The 17,511-nt window shown below is 41.3% G+C and overlaps 3 protein-coding genes across 5 annotated transcripts in view; 1 reads left to right on the forward strand and 2 right to left on the reverse strand.

Moving 5' to 3' along the window:
* Positions 1–759: 759 nt before the first annotated feature.
* Positions 760–6,817, reverse strand: PPIL3 (peptidylprolyl isomerase like 3). The gene is made up of 7 exons (XM_062619740.1): positions 6,692–6,817; positions 5,801–5,848; positions 5,007–5,081; positions 4,056–4,149; positions 3,401–3,468; positions 2,828–2,946; positions 760–1,145 (listed from the first exon to the last, which is right to left on the reverse strand). The coding sequence occupies exons 2-7, from the start codon at positions 5,801–5,803 to the stop codon at positions 1,019–1,021; spliced, it is 486 nt and encodes a 161-aa protein (XP_062475724.1). The 5' UTR covers positions 5,804–5,848; positions 6,692–6,817; the 3' UTR covers positions 760–1,018.
* Positions 6,818–6,971: 154 nt separating this feature from the next.
* On the forward strand, positions 6,972–12,070 carry NIF3L1 (NGG1 interacting factor 3 like 1). Its single transcript, XM_062619738.1, has 6 exons — positions 6,972–7,444; positions 8,169–8,334; positions 8,778–8,901; positions 9,268–9,406; positions 10,682–10,765; positions 11,696–12,070. Exons 1-6 carry the CDS (start codon positions 7,009–7,011, stop codon positions 11,878–11,880), a joined length of 1,134 nt encoding a protein of 377 aa, XP_062475722.1. The 5' UTR covers positions 6,972–7,008; the 3' UTR covers positions 11,881–12,070.
* Positions 12,071–13,511: 1,441 nt separating this feature from the next.
* Positions 13,512–17,511, reverse strand: part of LOC134164213 (hyccin 2) — a 72,324-nt gene continuing 68,324 nt past the window's right edge. Inside the window, exons 13-17 of one of the 3 annotated variants that reach the window (XR_009965050.1) lie at positions 17,289–17,460; positions 16,890–16,951; positions 16,006–16,124; positions 15,151–15,352; positions 13,512–14,488 (exon numbers count right to left, since the gene is read on the reverse strand). Coding sequence is in view for 2 of the 3 variants with exons in the window: in XM_062619745.1 (XP_062475729.1) it covers positions 15,266–15,352; positions 16,006–16,124; positions 16,890–16,951; positions 17,289–17,460 (440 nt within the window). In the remaining variant the exon portion in view is untranslated. Of the gene's footprint in view, positions 15,353–16,005; positions 16,125–16,889; positions 16,952–17,288; positions 17,461–17,511 lie in introns of all 3 variants that reach the window. The other 2 variants (XM_062619745.1, XM_062619747.1) reach the window with 2 other exon arrangements.

Genomic DNA, 17,511 nt, shown 5'->3' on the forward strand with positions numbered 1-17,511 from the left:
GCTTAAGTCATTATATGCTTTCTGTACTGCCTTGAACACAGGATCAGCAATATACACACACCCCCACATATGTATACATGCATTTTTTCTTCCTTACCACTCAACAGTCCAAGTATCTTGGTACCTTCTTGTGGAATTATCCAAGTTCAACAACATTTGGTCTCAAAGAAGACTGAACAACAGCTCTCTCATTTGATCAACATCATCTTGGCCACAGGTATCTTTTCTGATTTCAGGTGGATCTGGATATTTTTGATTAGAAGCCTGACCACAGCCTTTTAGTCACTACTCTTCTGTTGTGCTTACCCCATTGCTTGTGCAATAAAGTGATGTAAATCAAGTTACAGTAAACCCATGGTTACCTAGTTTTGATCAACAGCTCTGTAAAGATGCAAACACTTACTCTTTCCTATTAAAAGCATTGTGCCAGAGGTAAAAACTACTGATTCCAGTCCACACTTTGGGGAGGCTGAAGAGGTTACCATCTCAATGCAGCAGGACAAGAGCAAGCACTTCTCTAAACATGGTCTTTAATCCCCTAGGAGAGAAAGGCTTCATCTATCTACATCACTGCTCTCACCTAGGGGAAAAAACCAGTGTCTCTTACTCACTTTTCTAAATACCAACAAAGGAAGGAAGGCTAGAATTTACACAAGGAAGGGTCAAAAAACCATTAGCATGAAATTGTAGCAAAGGACACTGTTTCAACACAGTGTCACTAAGAAAATTAAGGCAGAAAAATATTTGCAAAAAAACGTATCTTTTCACATCTTTATTTTACCAGTAGAAAAAGCAATGTTTAAAAATCAAAATCCTGGAAGATACTCTGGGAAAACTGGCTTCTAAAACACCAGATTCCTCTGTGACAACACTTAAACATCACAGCTCCTGAAGATCCCGTTTTCAATGAGCAAAGGTATGATCCACCTCAGGTAACCCTTTTGAAAGATACTTTAAACCCCATAATCCAGCAGTCAATCTGATCTGTCCCTACAGAATGTGTCGAAGCACTCTGCAGCTACACAGCAAAAGGGTTGGCGTGAATTGTAATGTCTTTAATGCGAACATCATTAAGAGGTCTGTAGGTTTTCTCATTCACAGGCAGCTTCTCCAGCTCATCCAGGGTCTCCAAGCCATCAATAACTCTGGAAGAAAAGCAGAAGTGCCAGGACTCACCTTCTATTAATGATTTAAATTTCATAACTGAGATATCTCAAAGCACTTTACAGTTAAGTGTCACAGGGCAAGGACTTCAGAAGCAAATGATACAAGTAACACAGTCAATACATTATGTATGGCACATAATGTCTTTTGAAAGGAAATGGTAAGCATCCATGACAGATTCTATACAAGTAACTCCCACTGACATGACAGTATCATCATATTTTATACCAACCATAGCCGTGTAAAGACCCTGGCTGCACTTCCTGGTAGGCAGGACTGACCTATCATAGTATAGGCTTAAACAGCAGCAAGACACTGGCCATACCAAACCTCACTGTGACTTCCTAAAATCCTATGGCTGGAAAATCAATTTCCAAATGTGAGATTATCACTTCTAACCTTGTGAGTCAAAGACAAGATTGGACAGAATCGTTAACAACTGTGTAAATCTAATGACTCAAACAGGTTTATACCTTCAGATTTCCTGCTCCGGCTGCAGAAGTGTCAAGAGAGATTGCTCTAATATATCTCTTACTTTTTTCTCTAAAAAGCTCTGGTAAGTCTTGGCAGGTTTTTTCTGCCCAGTAATGAATGGGCAGAAAACGTGTGCTGTTCACAGTTCAATTCAGTCAGATGCATCACCTCTTTGAATCTAGGACACTGGACTGTGGACCAATAGGGACACATATGCTGCTCTGCTGGTACTGCAACTGGGGCAAGACTATTTTGAAGTGCCACTGGCAGTTCATCTGGCAAAGTTCATCTGTCAGAGCTGTTACTCTTTTGTAAGAAAGAGGTCTAAAAAAACCTACCTTCAAACACACTTCTAAACAAACTCAGAAATTTAAAGAAAAAGAAACACTTAAATGTCAATAAACAAGAAGCAGAAAATATGTTTTCACATTTCAGTAGTTTCCTTTAAATATTTAATTCCATTTAATAAAAGGCAACTTTTTCCTCAGCAAATTCACTTGTACACTAGAGAGTTTTAACAACTGGAAAAAAAGACATTACCATGATTCCCAGATAGAAAAAGCAGTATCTAAAAGACTCAAGCAGTTGCTTTAAGGATGATATAGTATCAGTAGTCTCTATTAACATCAGAATGTTTTAAAATAATGATGCACCTCAACCTCACCTGAGTTTACATACTGTCAACTCCATAAATCTTAATCTGACCAACAGGAAGTTCCAACTAAACAGAAACATTACCATGTCACTACCACACCCACCCCAGATTCCATCCCAGATCAGATTCTTGCTTCTGGGTAAACTCTGCAACTGTGTATTGGGCTCTTCTGGAGCTGGCTTCAAATAAGCCTGCTGTATGGGCAGGGATTAAAAGGCATGCTGGAGTAACTCCCTCTGTGTGTGTGTGCGTGCGTGTCGGGGGGAAGCTCCATTCCTGAGGGAATTTTTAATACACCTCTCTCCACTGAATTCCCTACTACTAATTCCCTACTACTACTACTAAGAAAAAGGGGACAGCATTTTGGAGCAACTGATTCTGCTGACAGTAAAAGAACATACATTTAAATATACACATCCAATATTTTAAAGATTTTAGAACCAGAAGCTTCCAAATTTGCATTGCATGTGTCCTGAAATACTCAGATCCATCACAGATCACTACAGTGAGGAGGCATACAGTTGGGTCACTTACTTGCCAAACACAGTGTACTTCATGTCAAGGTGCGGTTGCTTGGCATAAGTGATGAAGAACTGTGATCCATTGGTATTTGGTCCACTGTTTGCCATTGAAACCACCCCACGGACACTGTGCTGAAAGCGGAAAAAAGTCCACATGAAACAAGCCTTGCTTTCACAAATGTGTAACATATACAAAGTGCTCTGTGAATTAGGACTCTGCCTTAATACCATCATTAAAACCATACCTTGGTTGCTAAGATATTCCATCACAGTCCACATTTAGCTCCTCAAACTCTCTTACAAAGAAAAATCACTTCCTTGCCTTCAGTGTACGAAAAATACTTCGTCACAAGTTTCTTCTTCTTCTGTTTTCAGTGATGAAAACCCTCAAACCTAACTTGCCAAGTACAGAAGTACCTGTTCCTAGTTTAATAACAAGCATTCTATCCCTCTATTGCAGGATTAGACTTTGCTTTACAATTACAAAAGAAGCATTTAATACAGCACAACACAATGCTGATCATTCTCCAACCTGTAAAGAAAACTTGGATGAAAACATAACTGCATATTGAGAGCACAGAAATACCTTTAGGTATTCACTGAATTCGTCTTCAAACTTCTTGCCCCAGATGCTGTTACCTCCTTTCCCAGTGCCTGACAAAGAAGCACCAAAAAAGATTACTGCATTTTCAGACGGAAAATTCCATAAATTATATACTGTTCTTTTGCAACATTTTACAACACAAACAATAGCCTGTAATTTGTTTGAAGAAGACCTTGGATTCTCATGCCTTGATACAGAGCAGAGACAAAACATAGAAGGAACACCCATTACATAGCAGAACAAACCACTGATGTAGCCCCAAATTTAATTCAGTGTTACTACAAACAGACATACACTTGAATCAGATTTTCTTCCAAACAGTTGACACTCTCTAGGACACTTTCCCCAACTCCTTTAAGGGCAGCATAGCTGAGTGGAAACACCTGGATCAGCTAAAGTCTGTAGAATGCTTTGCTGCTGCACCATTATTTAGAACTAGTGTCACAGCTGTTCTCTCTCATTTCTGGCTCACCACAGAAAGCTAATACCATCAGAAATAGCTCCATCAACAATACAGTATTCTTATATTTTAATTTACTGATGGTTTTAATATATATAGTTATAAGGATTTTTTTTTAACTTACATTTTCTTTTTATGTATCTTTTTCTATGGAGAGAACCGGACAGAAGAATTTACCTAATGGATCCCCGGTCTGAACCATGAAGCCCTTTATATTCCGGTGAAATACACATCCATTGTAGTAGTTACTAGCACAAAGAGCCAGGAAATTCTAAGGAAAGGAAAACAAATTCTACTAATAAACAATACAGAAATAGTATCCTCTTACTAAAATGACAGCATTGGCCACAGCAAGACCAACCCTTTTACTCTGCTTTGCACTGTGACCACATGAATTCCACACACTATTGCCACAGAATAGCCATCAATGAATTATAGCCGATATGCTCTTTTGACAATGTCACAGATCAGAGCATTTAACAAAATACCTGACAGCAGAAGGTTGCCTGACTTGAGGAACAAACAAGCAGCCCCAGACATACTCGGAAGTATCACTTTCATCCAACATGTTTATTTTGTAAACCTAATTTTGTAATTAGTAACTTCATGCCTCAGCTTTGTTAGTTAGTTTAAAAAAAACTGATTTCAATCTACGGTTAAGTTTATCACAGAAAGCAAAACCAGGGACCTCTGACAAACCAGGAAGCAGTTCTCACTTTTAAAGTATCGCCTAATCTGTGTGAGTGCAAGCAAACCCAAGGAAACTGAGAATCCCAGGCCATGTGCCGTACTTCCCGTTAAGGACAAAGGACACTTTGGTAGATGCTGGAACTTGGAGAACAGGGACCCTTAACTAAACCTTATCTGGTGAGCAACATCCAGCAGAACTCTAGGCAGTGGGACACAGTGCACAGTTCCACAAGTGGAACAGGCACTGTACAAACTTAAAATGTTAGGAGTTGCAACTAGATGATCTTTAAGGTCCCTTCCAACCCTAACCATTCTATGATTCTATTCCAGTATCTGAAAAGATGAACTGCAAAAGCCACTTCTCCTCCTTTACAGGCTTCGCTATTTCTACTGCTTTGTTTCAGCACCAGGCAATCCTGCTCCTGTAACTCGACTTACTTCGCAAGTCTTTGGTGTACGCTCACAGAACAGTTCCACTTTAATATCTCCTACATCAGTATGCAGCGTGACAGCCTGAGCAAAAGGCAGAAAATAATAATTAAATCAGCAATGAAACTCTAACAGACTCAGTTTCATTTCACAGTCCCACCAAGAACACAACCAACTTCCCACTGCAAATAACCACTGTCTCAGATTTGGCCACAAGCAAGGCTAATGTCACAAAGCTTCCACATTTCCAGGGAAATCACCAGAAAGCGGTTGGCTTCATTTAGTTTCAGGACAAATCAAGTTTGCCATCCTAATGCAGAAGCTCTGTTTCACACCATTACACTCCAGAGATACAGTGTGTGTTTGCAAACTGGACCTACCCCGTCACTCAACTGTCAAGTTGAAGAATCAAAACATACAGTCTTATCTTTATTTCCTGATTTGCTCAACTTTAAAAAGCCTGCAAGTGCAGAAGGTTACACATGCTCAAGCAGGAATATGTGCTTGCAACTCAAATAACACTCCTGTGATACAACTAGATTACCAAATATTAGCCAAAGTGGGATTAAAATGTAGTATCTTAGAACCAAAAATGTAATTACATCTTATACTGATGTAAAGTGACCTATTTCCCTTTTCACAACATGTTGTTACAAAACTGAAATGAAAACATAAGCTTTTGGTTAGAAATTCTTCACAGCATCAGAGTAAAACATCCAGTTCTCTGAGACAGAGCTACTCACTGTCCAAGAGATGACTGTTTCAGAAAGAAAGAAAATATAAAAAAGTATTGTAGCTCTCACCATGTCTGCTCATCAAACAGCACAGGTAGATTTGCATACAGCAATTTCCTGCCAAGAAAATGCAGAAAACTTGTTAGGATTTTTTTTTACCTTTTCCCAGCTCTACTGGATCTAAAATATCTGTGTGGTTCTATGATTTTACAGCACAGAGTTTTACATTCAAGCAACCCTGTGGATAAATGTTCTATGTTACGCAAGTGCACAGCACATAACCAGAATTCTAGTTCTATTTATTTTCGTTCTACACTATCCTGTAGCGTAGAACAAAATCGCTTAAAGAAAGGGGATGGGGGGCAAAAACCACGCTTTCCTAAGATGTATGCTTATACCAAGCAATCACAGCTGTCTCAAAGATGATGGTTTGCTGAAGGTCTGAACTGAACAGCTAGAAGCCACATGCCGGTCCCTAAACAGAAGTGTGATTTGGAGCTGCTTTCCGACAGCCTGCAACAGACAAGCAGCTGTATACAAACACAGCATCAAACTTTTCGCTGCCTCAGCAAGATTTCCAAAGAAAGCACTTGGAATTCTGCTAGCAGTCGTGTAGGAACCACCAGCTCCACACGCCGGTTTCCCCTCCGTACTCTGCCCTCCCTGCCTGGCCCCAGGCTTGGCAATTGCCTCTCTCTCACTGAGGCCGGGAGACCCGCCAGCAGCGCCCTCGGGCCTTGCCTCCTTCAACTTCATTCTTCACCCCTCACCCCGTTCTCCCTTCGGCCCGCCCGCCGCTCCATCGCCGCGACGCAGGGCCCGGCTTCTCCACAGCCGAGCGACCCTCTCGGGAGGCCGGGGAGCGTCCGCAACCCCCACCGCAGAGCGGCCGTCCGCTCGCCCTCCGCCGCCGCCCCGCAGCTTCACCCTCGCCCGGCCATACGGAGGCCTAGCACAAACCTGCCGAGGCTGAGCCCCAGCCAGGCGCCCCGTCGCCGGGAAGCGGCTCCCCTCTCGCATGCAGGAAGGCTCCGGCCGCACCCCGCCCCAGGCACGGCGCTGCTGAGAGGCTGTCCCTAACCCCCCCAGCGCAGGCACCACAGCTCAGCCCCGGCCCCGCCGCGCTTCTAGAGGAGGGCGGAGCCTCCCGGCAGCAGTTGCAGGAAGCGGAGCCGCCGTTCTTCCGTCGCGCCGTAAACGTTCTCGGCGCTGTGGTTTCTGCTGCTCGGTCACCTGGGATTATTCCTGCCGGTTTTACCCCCTCTACAGATTGCTGCATGCTGTTGCCTGGCACGCAGCTGCTTCACCGCCCTCTGCGCTGCATCCGTGCTTTGGGACACCGGCCCTCACGCTCCCTCATGAATCTCGGTGAGCTCGTTTCAGCCCTGAATGACTTTGCATCCCTCTCTCTGGCTGAAAGCTGGGACAATGTGGGCTTGCTGGTGGAACCAAGTCCTCCCCACACTGTGAACACCCTCTTCCTCACTAACGATCTCAGTGAGGAAGTGATGGAAGAGGCAGTGCAGAAAAAGGCAGACCTTATTCTTTCTTACCACCCTCCTGTATTCACACCACTCAAGCGAGTAACGTGGAAGACCTGGAAGGAACGGCTGGTTGTCCGAGCCCTGGAGCACAGAATTGGGATTTACTCTCCGCATACAGCATACGATGCCATACCTCACGGAGTCAATGACTGGCTAGCAAAGGGACTTGGTGAGATTCTGTTAAACAAACAAACAGGTTAACATTGTTAATCAGTATATGCTATTGTATGTCGGGCTTTTCCTCACTTTCCTTTCTTCCAGCTTTTACAGGTATGCTTTGGAGAGGTTTTTTTTTTTATTCCTCTAGTAATCTTGAATTCTTTTGAGTATCCCAAGTATACAGAACAGAGCTTGGTGAGGAAAACCAAACACAAACACTAGAAGAGCTTTTCAGATGCATGACTGTACTATTAAATGTTGTCAGAACTGGTGCAGAGTATTGTTATCTTGGTTGCAAAGTTTAGACCACTGACTTTAAATCACCACCGTGAATTTGTAAAGGGCAGGACCTCATTGTTTGCAAAGGACTTAGGGTATCTGAAATTGTTTTAAGATTTTTATTCTGTATCGAGGTTCATAAATGAAAACATTTCTGTCCTTTCCAGCCTGAATTTCAAGCCAGAAACTATTTTGCTTTTGTACAGTTCTTAGGATAAAGTGGATGGCCTTAAGAATGAATGAATGAATTCTATATCGCAGCAGCTGCTTTGCACTTAAAACAGATTGTGCCTAATAGAGACAACCAGGCAGGAAGTCCTCAGCTCTGATCAGGGAAAATGGATTCCTGTGCAAAACTTGCACCTTTTTGTTGTATCTCTTTATTGTATGTGCTAGATCGGTATTAGGATACTTGGCCAGCTTTCTAAGGCAGCAGTCTTGTACTGTTTTCTCAGGTGCCTGTACTTCCGTCCCGCTGCGTCCATCAACTGCACCAAGCTGTCCAGCTGAGGGCACTCACCGGGTAGAATTCTGCACAGACAACACTGAGCATCTAGACACTGTGCTGTCCAAAATCAAAGATATCCAAGAGATCTCATGTCTCACTACTCTGCCTGCCAGGTATCTGCTTCACTCTCTAATATTGTATTCTTTACATTGTTTGAAAGAGTAAGTTGCTGGAATTGTATTTTACTGTCGTAATCTCTTTGCTCCTTTTGCTTTGCTGCTATTTTTTTCAGCAACAGACCTAGAAACTTAAGGGATAAAGATCCCTTTCTGATCAATCTATGTTCTACTAAATGATAACAGTGACTCAGTGTAGCATCACATAGGTTAGAGATGGTAAAGATGAGCATTAACAAGAAATTTGAAGAGGACAGTTGAGTTAAATTCCCATATCTGTTTCTTCCATGAGAGTAGACTAGACTGGGCTAGGCTATTACAGTGCTTTCTTGTTTCACTGTGGTAGAATAGCCATAGGATAGAATAACTTTGGTTTAAATTAATATGAAGCCGAAGTTTTGTCTAGTTTCTTAGAATCTACCAACCATATCTTTCCTCAGGGTTGAAGGTGAGGAGCAAATAAGAGTCAGTTTGAACTGCTCTCAGAAAGCACTGTTGAAGGTGATGGCATTATTGTCCCAGAACAGCCTTTATGAGAGGACCGAGATTCTCTTATTACAAAAGGTAACAAATTAAATGTATTGCTTCCAGTGAATGTACTACTTGCATGCGCTGAGCACTCTAAACACTGAAATCCAGTAGTCAGTAGCATTATAGGTTTCCTATGCTGTCCCATCAGTGCTCTGAAATACTGGTCTGTGGGGATTTGAAGCCACACACATTTTCCAGAGCAATGAAAATAGCTGCATGGCCCACACTAATGCTAGATTCAGTTCTATATCTGGTGTAGTTTGTAAGTTACATTCAAGAACACTACATACGAAGTTCTAGACATTCCTGAGTGCCCAAGATACTCATATGTGGACAACATGGAAAGAGATGGGTAGTTCTGGTGTCAGCTTTCTTACAGTAATTTTAATTTCTTTTCAGCCTCTGCTTCCCCATACTGGAATGGGACGTCTGTGCACACTGAGCGAGCCAGTGTCTTTGTTGGACATAACTGAGCGTATCAAAAGCCACCTAAAATTACCACACATCCGCTTAGCCATGGGAATGGGCAAGACACTAGGTAAACAGGCCTGCAAGTGAGACTATCCGTTAGCACTAGTGTTCCAGCAGGATAAGGAGTGTGAGTGTGAGCATGAGTGTGTGAAGTACTGCTGTCTTGGATAGTTTCACTTCCAGGTAGTATGAAGCACTGTTAAAAGACAAGAAACAGCATTTTAGTAGTTAGGTGACGCAATCACACAAAAAGAATTTCATGTGTGTTTTTTACTTGGAAGGTCTAGATTATGCTGGATGTTACTGTGAAGAAGGGACAGCACAAGTTGAATATGAGACATCCTTTATAATAATTTGTGAAATGACTAAGATTTTTTCCCCCTGGGATGCTGGACACACATGACTACCATTTCATTCTACTCTCCCTTCTGTGAATGTTAAAATTTCAAAGCACCTTAAAATAATGAGGTGCTTCATGAACACATAACCATCCACGCTTTGATGAAAGAGAAATAGTGGCAAAGAAGGTGAACTATCCTAGCTCAAACAGTGGGTCACTAGTAAACATGGAGCAAGCATCCTCATATCCCAATTACCTATCCAAATCTCCAAGAAGCACAGCTGTTAGAATTTGTGAGAGCAAATTTATTGAGAACTCTTTGTAACTTATGGGAGAGAAGTCTTACTAGAAGACTCTTATACTATCAGTTGCATTAAAACCCCCCTGAACTATTTTGAACCCTCTCATTATGGTGTGGGTTTGTAGTGGTGTGACCACTACAATTAAATTCCCTGGCATTGTCACACATGTAATAGCTTGGAATCATCAATCATAGCAAACGGGCAAATTTTTAATGGCATGGAGCAGCTCTCATGGAGCAGCACTGAGATAGTCTTTTGAGAGCTAAAAGTTAGAAAACAGTTATCTCAGAGGCAAAATCCTTCCTTAGTGGCATCATTAGTTGGAAGACTAATGATGGTGGAATATGAGAGTCCTGGAAAGGGTACCAGCCTATTTAAGGGTTCAGAAATCTCACTAAATACCACCTCAGTAGGAGAGAACTAGCCAGCAGCCATGCTGTAGTTTTCCACAAACTTCCTACCCCTTGAAAGAAAAAGGAAAATCTACACATCCATTTAGCAGACAGAGGATTTTGCTTGTGATATCAGAGATGTTAGAGGCCCGTGACTCTTTCAAACTGACAGATGTGTCTCTTTCTCCAACAAATTTACTTTGACCCTAAAAGCAAGATATAATTATTGTGAAACAATCAGTAGCAATACTGATGTGAGAGCTGCACAGAAAGACACAGTTAATCTGTGACACCTTTATATCCTGCAGAATCACCAGTTAAGAAAACTGCTCTGTGCGCTGGTTCTGGGAGCAGTGTCCTGAAGGGAGTGGAAGCTGACCTCTATCTCACAGGTAAAAGATTATGTTTGTTACCTTATAAAAACAGTCACTAGAAGAGAAGAAAGCAAAAAAGAGTTGACTGGCTGTTGAAAGATTTGGACATAATTGCCTGTAATAATTGAGAAACAGTTATTGAAATGATAAAATAATAACATTAAAGTAGAAATAATGTGGATCAGATGGTTGTGAGGCATAGTGATGATTATTTAAATTAAAACATTGCTATGCACACATTACTTCAACACAGAATCAATGTTGATGGCAGTCTGCTGCAACTTTCAGTGTGTTTCTCCTTTGGCAAGATACGAAGTATTTCCTCAGTTCTTTACAGAATTCTCTAATGGAAAATGGAATATAATGTAGTCTACAGAGTCTTGCAAAGGAACCCCATAGTATATCTGACCAAAGGGACATGTAGTCCATTATCTTCTTTTCAAACAGTGGGATAGCTAATCCCTACACCTTGCTCAACAATGTGAAGTCTGCCTTCCTTAGTTCAGGCAAGTTCTTTGGTAAGGCATGTTCCATTTCCCCCTTAACACACAGTCCTGGAGAGCTGACCTTCAGACTTCTTCACAAGGCTTCTCAATTGCTGTGCTGGCATCACAGCAACCCACATGTCATCCAGACAGTCCACTTTCCAAATGACTCTTCATACTCTTTCCTGCCCAAATGGCAGAATCTGTTCAAAGAGAGGAAGTAATTTCTGTTGTTGTCGTACTTGTATGTGGGAGTATCAGCTGAAAGTCCTTCAAGGGGCACTAAAGCAGGAGTGTTCCATGTTCTTACACTGAGCAGATGGTGTTGCATTCCTCCCTATGGGCTGTATCCCCAGTTACATTTTCCCAGCTTCTAGCTAAGATTCTGTATACATTGCAAAGAACTGGTTACCTAAACTGTACTGTTAGTGATGTACATGGCATTTCTTCCTCCAAATGGCAGGAGAGATGTCCCACCATGATGTTCTGGATGCAGTCGCCAATGGGATAAGTGTTATTCTGTGTGAGCACAGCAACACTGAGCGAGGCTTCTTGACAGAGCTGCGTGACATGCTAGCTATCCACCTACAGAACAAAGTCAACATAATCGTGTCTGAGACAGACAGAGATCCCCTCAAGGTGCTATAAGGAAAACAAAACAACAAAGGAGAGAATTCAGTCAAGAGTTTCATGGTATCTTGCACAGACCAGTCCAATTGTAAGCTTCATGAAGATGCTCTAAATTTGTTCAGTACAGAATGATCGTATTATATGTTCCCTTAGAGTCTGAGATGTATTTTGTCATCTGTCAAATAAATGCTTGGTTTGGACTACAGAAGGCTGATTTTAATTACTGGGCTCAATTAGTGGGCTGCACTTAAATAAATTTACTGTTACTGCATAGTCTATATACTCAAGGATTGGTTTGGGTGAAATATAAAAACCTGACTTGTCTCCAGTTTTAAGCTTAGACAGCAGTTCTACCCTACTGCAGTTATGTCAGATCATGTCAGTACTAGTCATTAATATTTTAGCTAATAAATCTGATAGTAATTAATGAAAGGGTATGGATCACCCATTTGCATTAGCAGTTTTATGAAGGCAGGCACCAGTCACATACAAATATAGAACACAATTTGGGTATTTGGTACTAGTATTCAATTGCACAGTCTACCATAAATGCAGATTTAAGGCTTTTTAATAGAGGGACTCTCAATTGAAAAACTTTGCAAGGTTAAAACTCAATTCCTTAACAAAGATGTAAATGAATTGAATGTGCTTTTGTTACTTTCTTTTTAAAAGTTTCTATAACTATGGCTCTTAATTACAGCATTACTAAAACTGAACAAGTAGCGTTTTCACCACTGATAAGCTTGGTTTTAATTTTGTAAGTTGGGGTTCTTATTGTGGTCTATTTGTTTGGGTTCTCCTAAGAAAAAAAGTCTCCCAAGTGCATACCTTACCATCTCTGGATCATGTGCTTACCACAGGAATATTTAAACAAAATGAAAATACTTCCATTGCAAGTTTGTAAAGATCTTGGTACCATCTTTTGGTTAATAAAACTGGCTCATCAAGCTGCATCTTTACTGCCTAATTTTGTGTAACTTTGTCTAACTTAAGTGTAAGTGGGAAAAAGATGACTCCAGTATGATCTGAAGCTACTGAGGCTATATAAAGGCCATTATTCTTATCAATAGTAGGCAAACCTCTCACTAAGTTGAGGAAGTAGAAAGAAATTTTTTCTTTCCCAAGTAAAGGACTGTAGAAATGATCCCTCCAAATCCAACAGTTCTGTATTGTTACAGAGGACATTCAAATGCTATTACCTTAATACATACACAAAATTTGAGACCAAAAATTAATACATAGATGGGGTAATTGCCCAGAAACATGATGAAATCAGGATAAAATACTTTGGAACACAAAGCCCACAGGAATTAATTCACAGTAATTTTCTTTAGCTTGCATGCTTGTGACATGGAATCAGCAGCAGCCAAAAAAAAAAAACCAACTGAAATTCCATCTTCTCTTAGCAGATGTGTGGTATCTCTTACAGGCCAAAAGGAGAGCTGCATGGACACCTGGTAGTCTACCAAAACTGCTAGCAGGGAACTCTGAATTCAGGATGATTTAGTGTTTCATTAAAGTAAATTTCACATCTAGAAAACCAGACATAATTGCACTGAAAATGCACCACAGTATCGCTATCTGCAAACACATCAGGTGGCATCTTCCATATGTACTCATTGAGTTTCACAGGAACTGTGGAGTCAAAGGACTGCATGGTTTCCCCCGTTGTGTCCCTGTCCCCCCTCCCCAAGAACACATCTCTTCGAGTGGCAGAGTTCTTGTTCTTGAACTGTACATTTAGTCTCAGACATCAGGTAAGACGTGTTTTGATCCCAGTTGTAGCGATTCTGATGGTGGCGTAAGTAGTGACAGGCAGGATCTGATGCATTTTGCAAAGTTTTGGAATTGCAGCCTGTAAAATGCAAATGCAAGTGGGACCAGAAGAGAACATCCATTGGAAAATGCTCTGGGGGAGGAAGCCAGATAGTACTGCTGGCATGTGCCAGTTTTCGCCATCAGACTCTCCAACAAAGCTAATTAGGTCATATGTTTGAAGAATCAAATTTTCAGTCGGATAAGGAGATACCCTGTTTTCAATACACACAAAAGTCAGGCTGTAAAACCTGTTGCTTCTGTCGGTGAGGGGTAGACCAGATAACAATGTTACTCCATATGATAGAATCATAGAACACAGGTTTTGGTTCTTTTCAAAAGCTATATACTGGTTTTAAAAGGTAATTAAATTACTTCTAATTTTGATACCTTATAAAAACCAAAAATTTTTACTGATTGGCTTGAATTCTGCATAAGGATTGGAAGAGATATTTGACATAATAATGCAAATAAGGCTTTCACACAACTGCTACAAGTATTGCTGTCTTCCTATAACATAAAAAGATTGTGGAAGACAAGACAAGCTAAGGAAAATTAGTAAAAGTACTTTATTTGATTGAACTATTACAACACTGAGCTGTAACACAGCTACCAAATATGAGACATACAAAGTCCCTGAAGTCTGGCTGGCAGACTTCAGCTGATGGAACTATAGGGCTTACTCCCACATACCTGAGAAAAAAAGCGAAGGAAAGCTGTCAAACTTCAGCAGTCTCCCAGCCTCTGAGGGCTTAAAAAAAGGGAGTTTATAAGTGGCACTTAAGGCCTCCTCCAGGATCAGAAGACTCTCCTGATATAAAAAAAAATATATATATACAATCAAGCTTTTTAAAAAAAATCAACAGAAAAACTTCATAGCCTCTTCCTATTCCTGGATTTAAACTTGGAAAGCAGACGAAAGAAGCTGGATCCTCTCACCCTCCCCAAGAGGCAACGACTCAAGTCCATGACAGTTTTGACTATCTTGGGTTTGGGGCAAGTCCTTCAGTTCTGTTGCCAGAATTCAGTAAGTTACTCACAGTGTGTCCCAATCCCACTAGTCTCTCATGCAATCAAGGCAGGATCTCTTAGCATTATAAATCTTGGCTTCTTCATACACTGGAAGCTAGTCTTGTCCAACTGGTAAAGGAGTACTGGAAAGCACTCAGCTGAGAAAAGTTGCACCACTGCTACAAACTAAAGCTCTGACCTTCTAGAGATTTGCACTTCCCAAGTAAACTGCTCCAATCAAATCCTCATGGCTGGTGAGGTAAGAGCAGAAGGCACAATCTTACCAAGTTTGTTTTTCTGGCTGTAAGGGTGGCTGCATAGACATGAAGAAGGCATCATCTGAACTAAGAGACAACCCAGACAAATCTAACTACAGAGCAAGAGATGCCTTGCTTACAAAAGTCAACATTTCAAACTACCTGAAGTAGTATAACAATGAGCATCATTCATTACAATTATTACATTTCAGTAAGTAGCCCAGCAGCCTTGGGGTTGGAGGGAGAGAGATCTGAGCATAGGCCCCTCTCCAGCAGCCCTCGAGAGCAATTGCCATAGATGCTTTGAGAACAGAGAGACATTACACATCTTCATCCTCTTTCTCCAAGAAGTCAGTCAAGGTACTGTCATCTACAGGAATAAGTAAGTATTCCACACCATCAGCTCCCTGAGAATAGACATATACATTCTGTTAACACCAGTGCACAACGCAATGCAAGCCACTGGACAGCACTGCAGTGCCAATGCTTATTTGCAGTCTGGGTGAGAGCTGGCCAGCACTCAGGAGGACGACATTGCTAAAAACCAGGAATACTTCACTCGAGCAACATTGGAAATGAGCAAATACTGACAAAAGTCAGTATATAAGAAATCTTCTGGTGGGCTATGCTAGTCTGACACTACACAGCTCCTCAACACTGTGTCCCCACGTCTAGAACTACTATACTGCCTCATTATTAGGACTAGCTTGCATTCTTCTCTCATGCAAATACAGGTTAACTATTGGAAGCAGATTATCAGGCTCCAGAGTCTATTACTTCTCAAGGTTTTCAAGAAGAAACCTGTAGGTTGCTGAGTAACCAAAGCATGCTGTATTTTTACAGCTCCCTATCCATGTAAAGGATGTTGACGAACTGGAGACATGGAAAGAGCGGCATTACAGAATGTCAGCCCTTTATTGGTTACTAGATGCTTCAAACAGCACAGCCTCACTGCAAGCTGCAGAGTGGTGCCTTAGGGATACTTGGTAGCAAGTAAGCACCTTTTCTTTTTGTTTAAGGTGACAGAATATCCAGAATTATCTTTTTTCCCCCAACTCACCCGCTTGGTCCGGATGAGCTTGTGGTCCCTGAATTCTGTCAGCTGTGCCCTGAGTGTCAGGTCACTGTTCACAAGGAAAGCCTCCCGACACTGCTGATAGAAGTCTTGGAAAGACAGTCCTGGAGATATAAAAAGGCAAGAACAAGAAACTGAAGTGGTAAGATTCACAGATTTTTTTGTGTAACAATATATAGTTTCCTCCTACAAATCTTCCGTTGGCTTAGACTGCACTGGCTACAGTAACATCACTTCTTTCAAGTACACAGCCAACCTAATATTTTAGTAATCAATGGAAAACAGATGAATTAACATTTCAGTCACCCCGTTTGCCTAATGGCATTTTAGTAGCACTTTAAATGCACTTCCCAACAAGGTTAATCTCTCTTAATTTCCAACTCTTCTATCTAACTTCCAACTTTCTTTACTATTAACATGTTATTCATATCCCCTGCAGCACCTCTTAGAGACAGTGACAGAATATTCCACATGTACCTAGAAAGCAGGGACACATGAGAACTCATATAGCAGCACCTGAACAGAATCTCCTGCCTTTCCCTGGTCTTTTATGTGCTAGTTACGCAAATTCATATTCTTCCTTTATTTTAATGCTTTAACTTCACAGTCCCCCATGAATTGTCTCGTTCATGTCTAAACATCAAAGCAGACACCAGTAAGAGGAGGTCCTCCAGAACCAGCCAGTCTACTGATTTCCTGTCATTCAGACACAGGACGACTAGAAAGAGTCTATGCCACTATGTCTCACTGAGCCAGCAGTTACAGCGTTTCTGTTGTTGGTGACATACAATGCATATCAAAAGCCAGTGCTGCTATGACTGAGCTGACAATGGCAACATCCAAACAGATAAGAAAAGGTGAGTACATACCTGGATAAGATGGGTTGTCTTTGTTCTCCAGCTGGTACTGAGCAAGCAATCTGAATATCCCCCTAAGAGAAAGAAGGGGAAAATCAAAAGGAAAAAAAACTGAACCCAAAAACCAAACCCAAACAAAATCAACAAGCACAACTGTCCCCCACCCCCATCAGAAAATACTAAATTGTTTTTCCCTCAAGTACAAAGTCCTGGTTATGGATCCTGACACTATTTGCTATCCAAACACTGTTCATTTAAAATAACCAATCAATTAGAACTCAGTCCTACCATCTTCATCTTGAACACTGCTGTCAGAAAACAGGGACTGCCTCCTGGCAATTACAGATCAGCGTAACCTAGCAAGGACTGGATCCTCAGCAAGTGCTACCCTGAAGTGTAACAGTGTCTTACCTGGCATTGAGAGTGAGACTGCGCAGGACATGTGTTAGGGAGCTCAAAGCCAAAGATCCAGATTGCTGTACTAAAAGAGAGTTCTCATAAGATGTTTCTTCCACATATGGACTAAATGTTGTTGTCTCATACCAAAGCCAGTTGTAGAGGCTTAGTTTTGCCTGATCCCACACTAGACAGAAAAAAAAAAGAGCAGACTGAATTCAGAGATTTAGCTTTTCTA

This window comes from Pezoporus occidentalis, unplaced genomic scaffold (genome assembly GCF_034315485.1).
Source record: "Pezoporus occidentalis ecotype Australia unplaced genomic scaffold, CSIRO_AGI_Poc_V1 ctg213, whole genome shotgun sequence".
Classification (NCBI taxonomy): domain Eukaryota; kingdom Metazoa; phylum Chordata; class Aves; order Psittaciformes; family Psittacidae; genus Pezoporus; species Pezoporus occidentalis.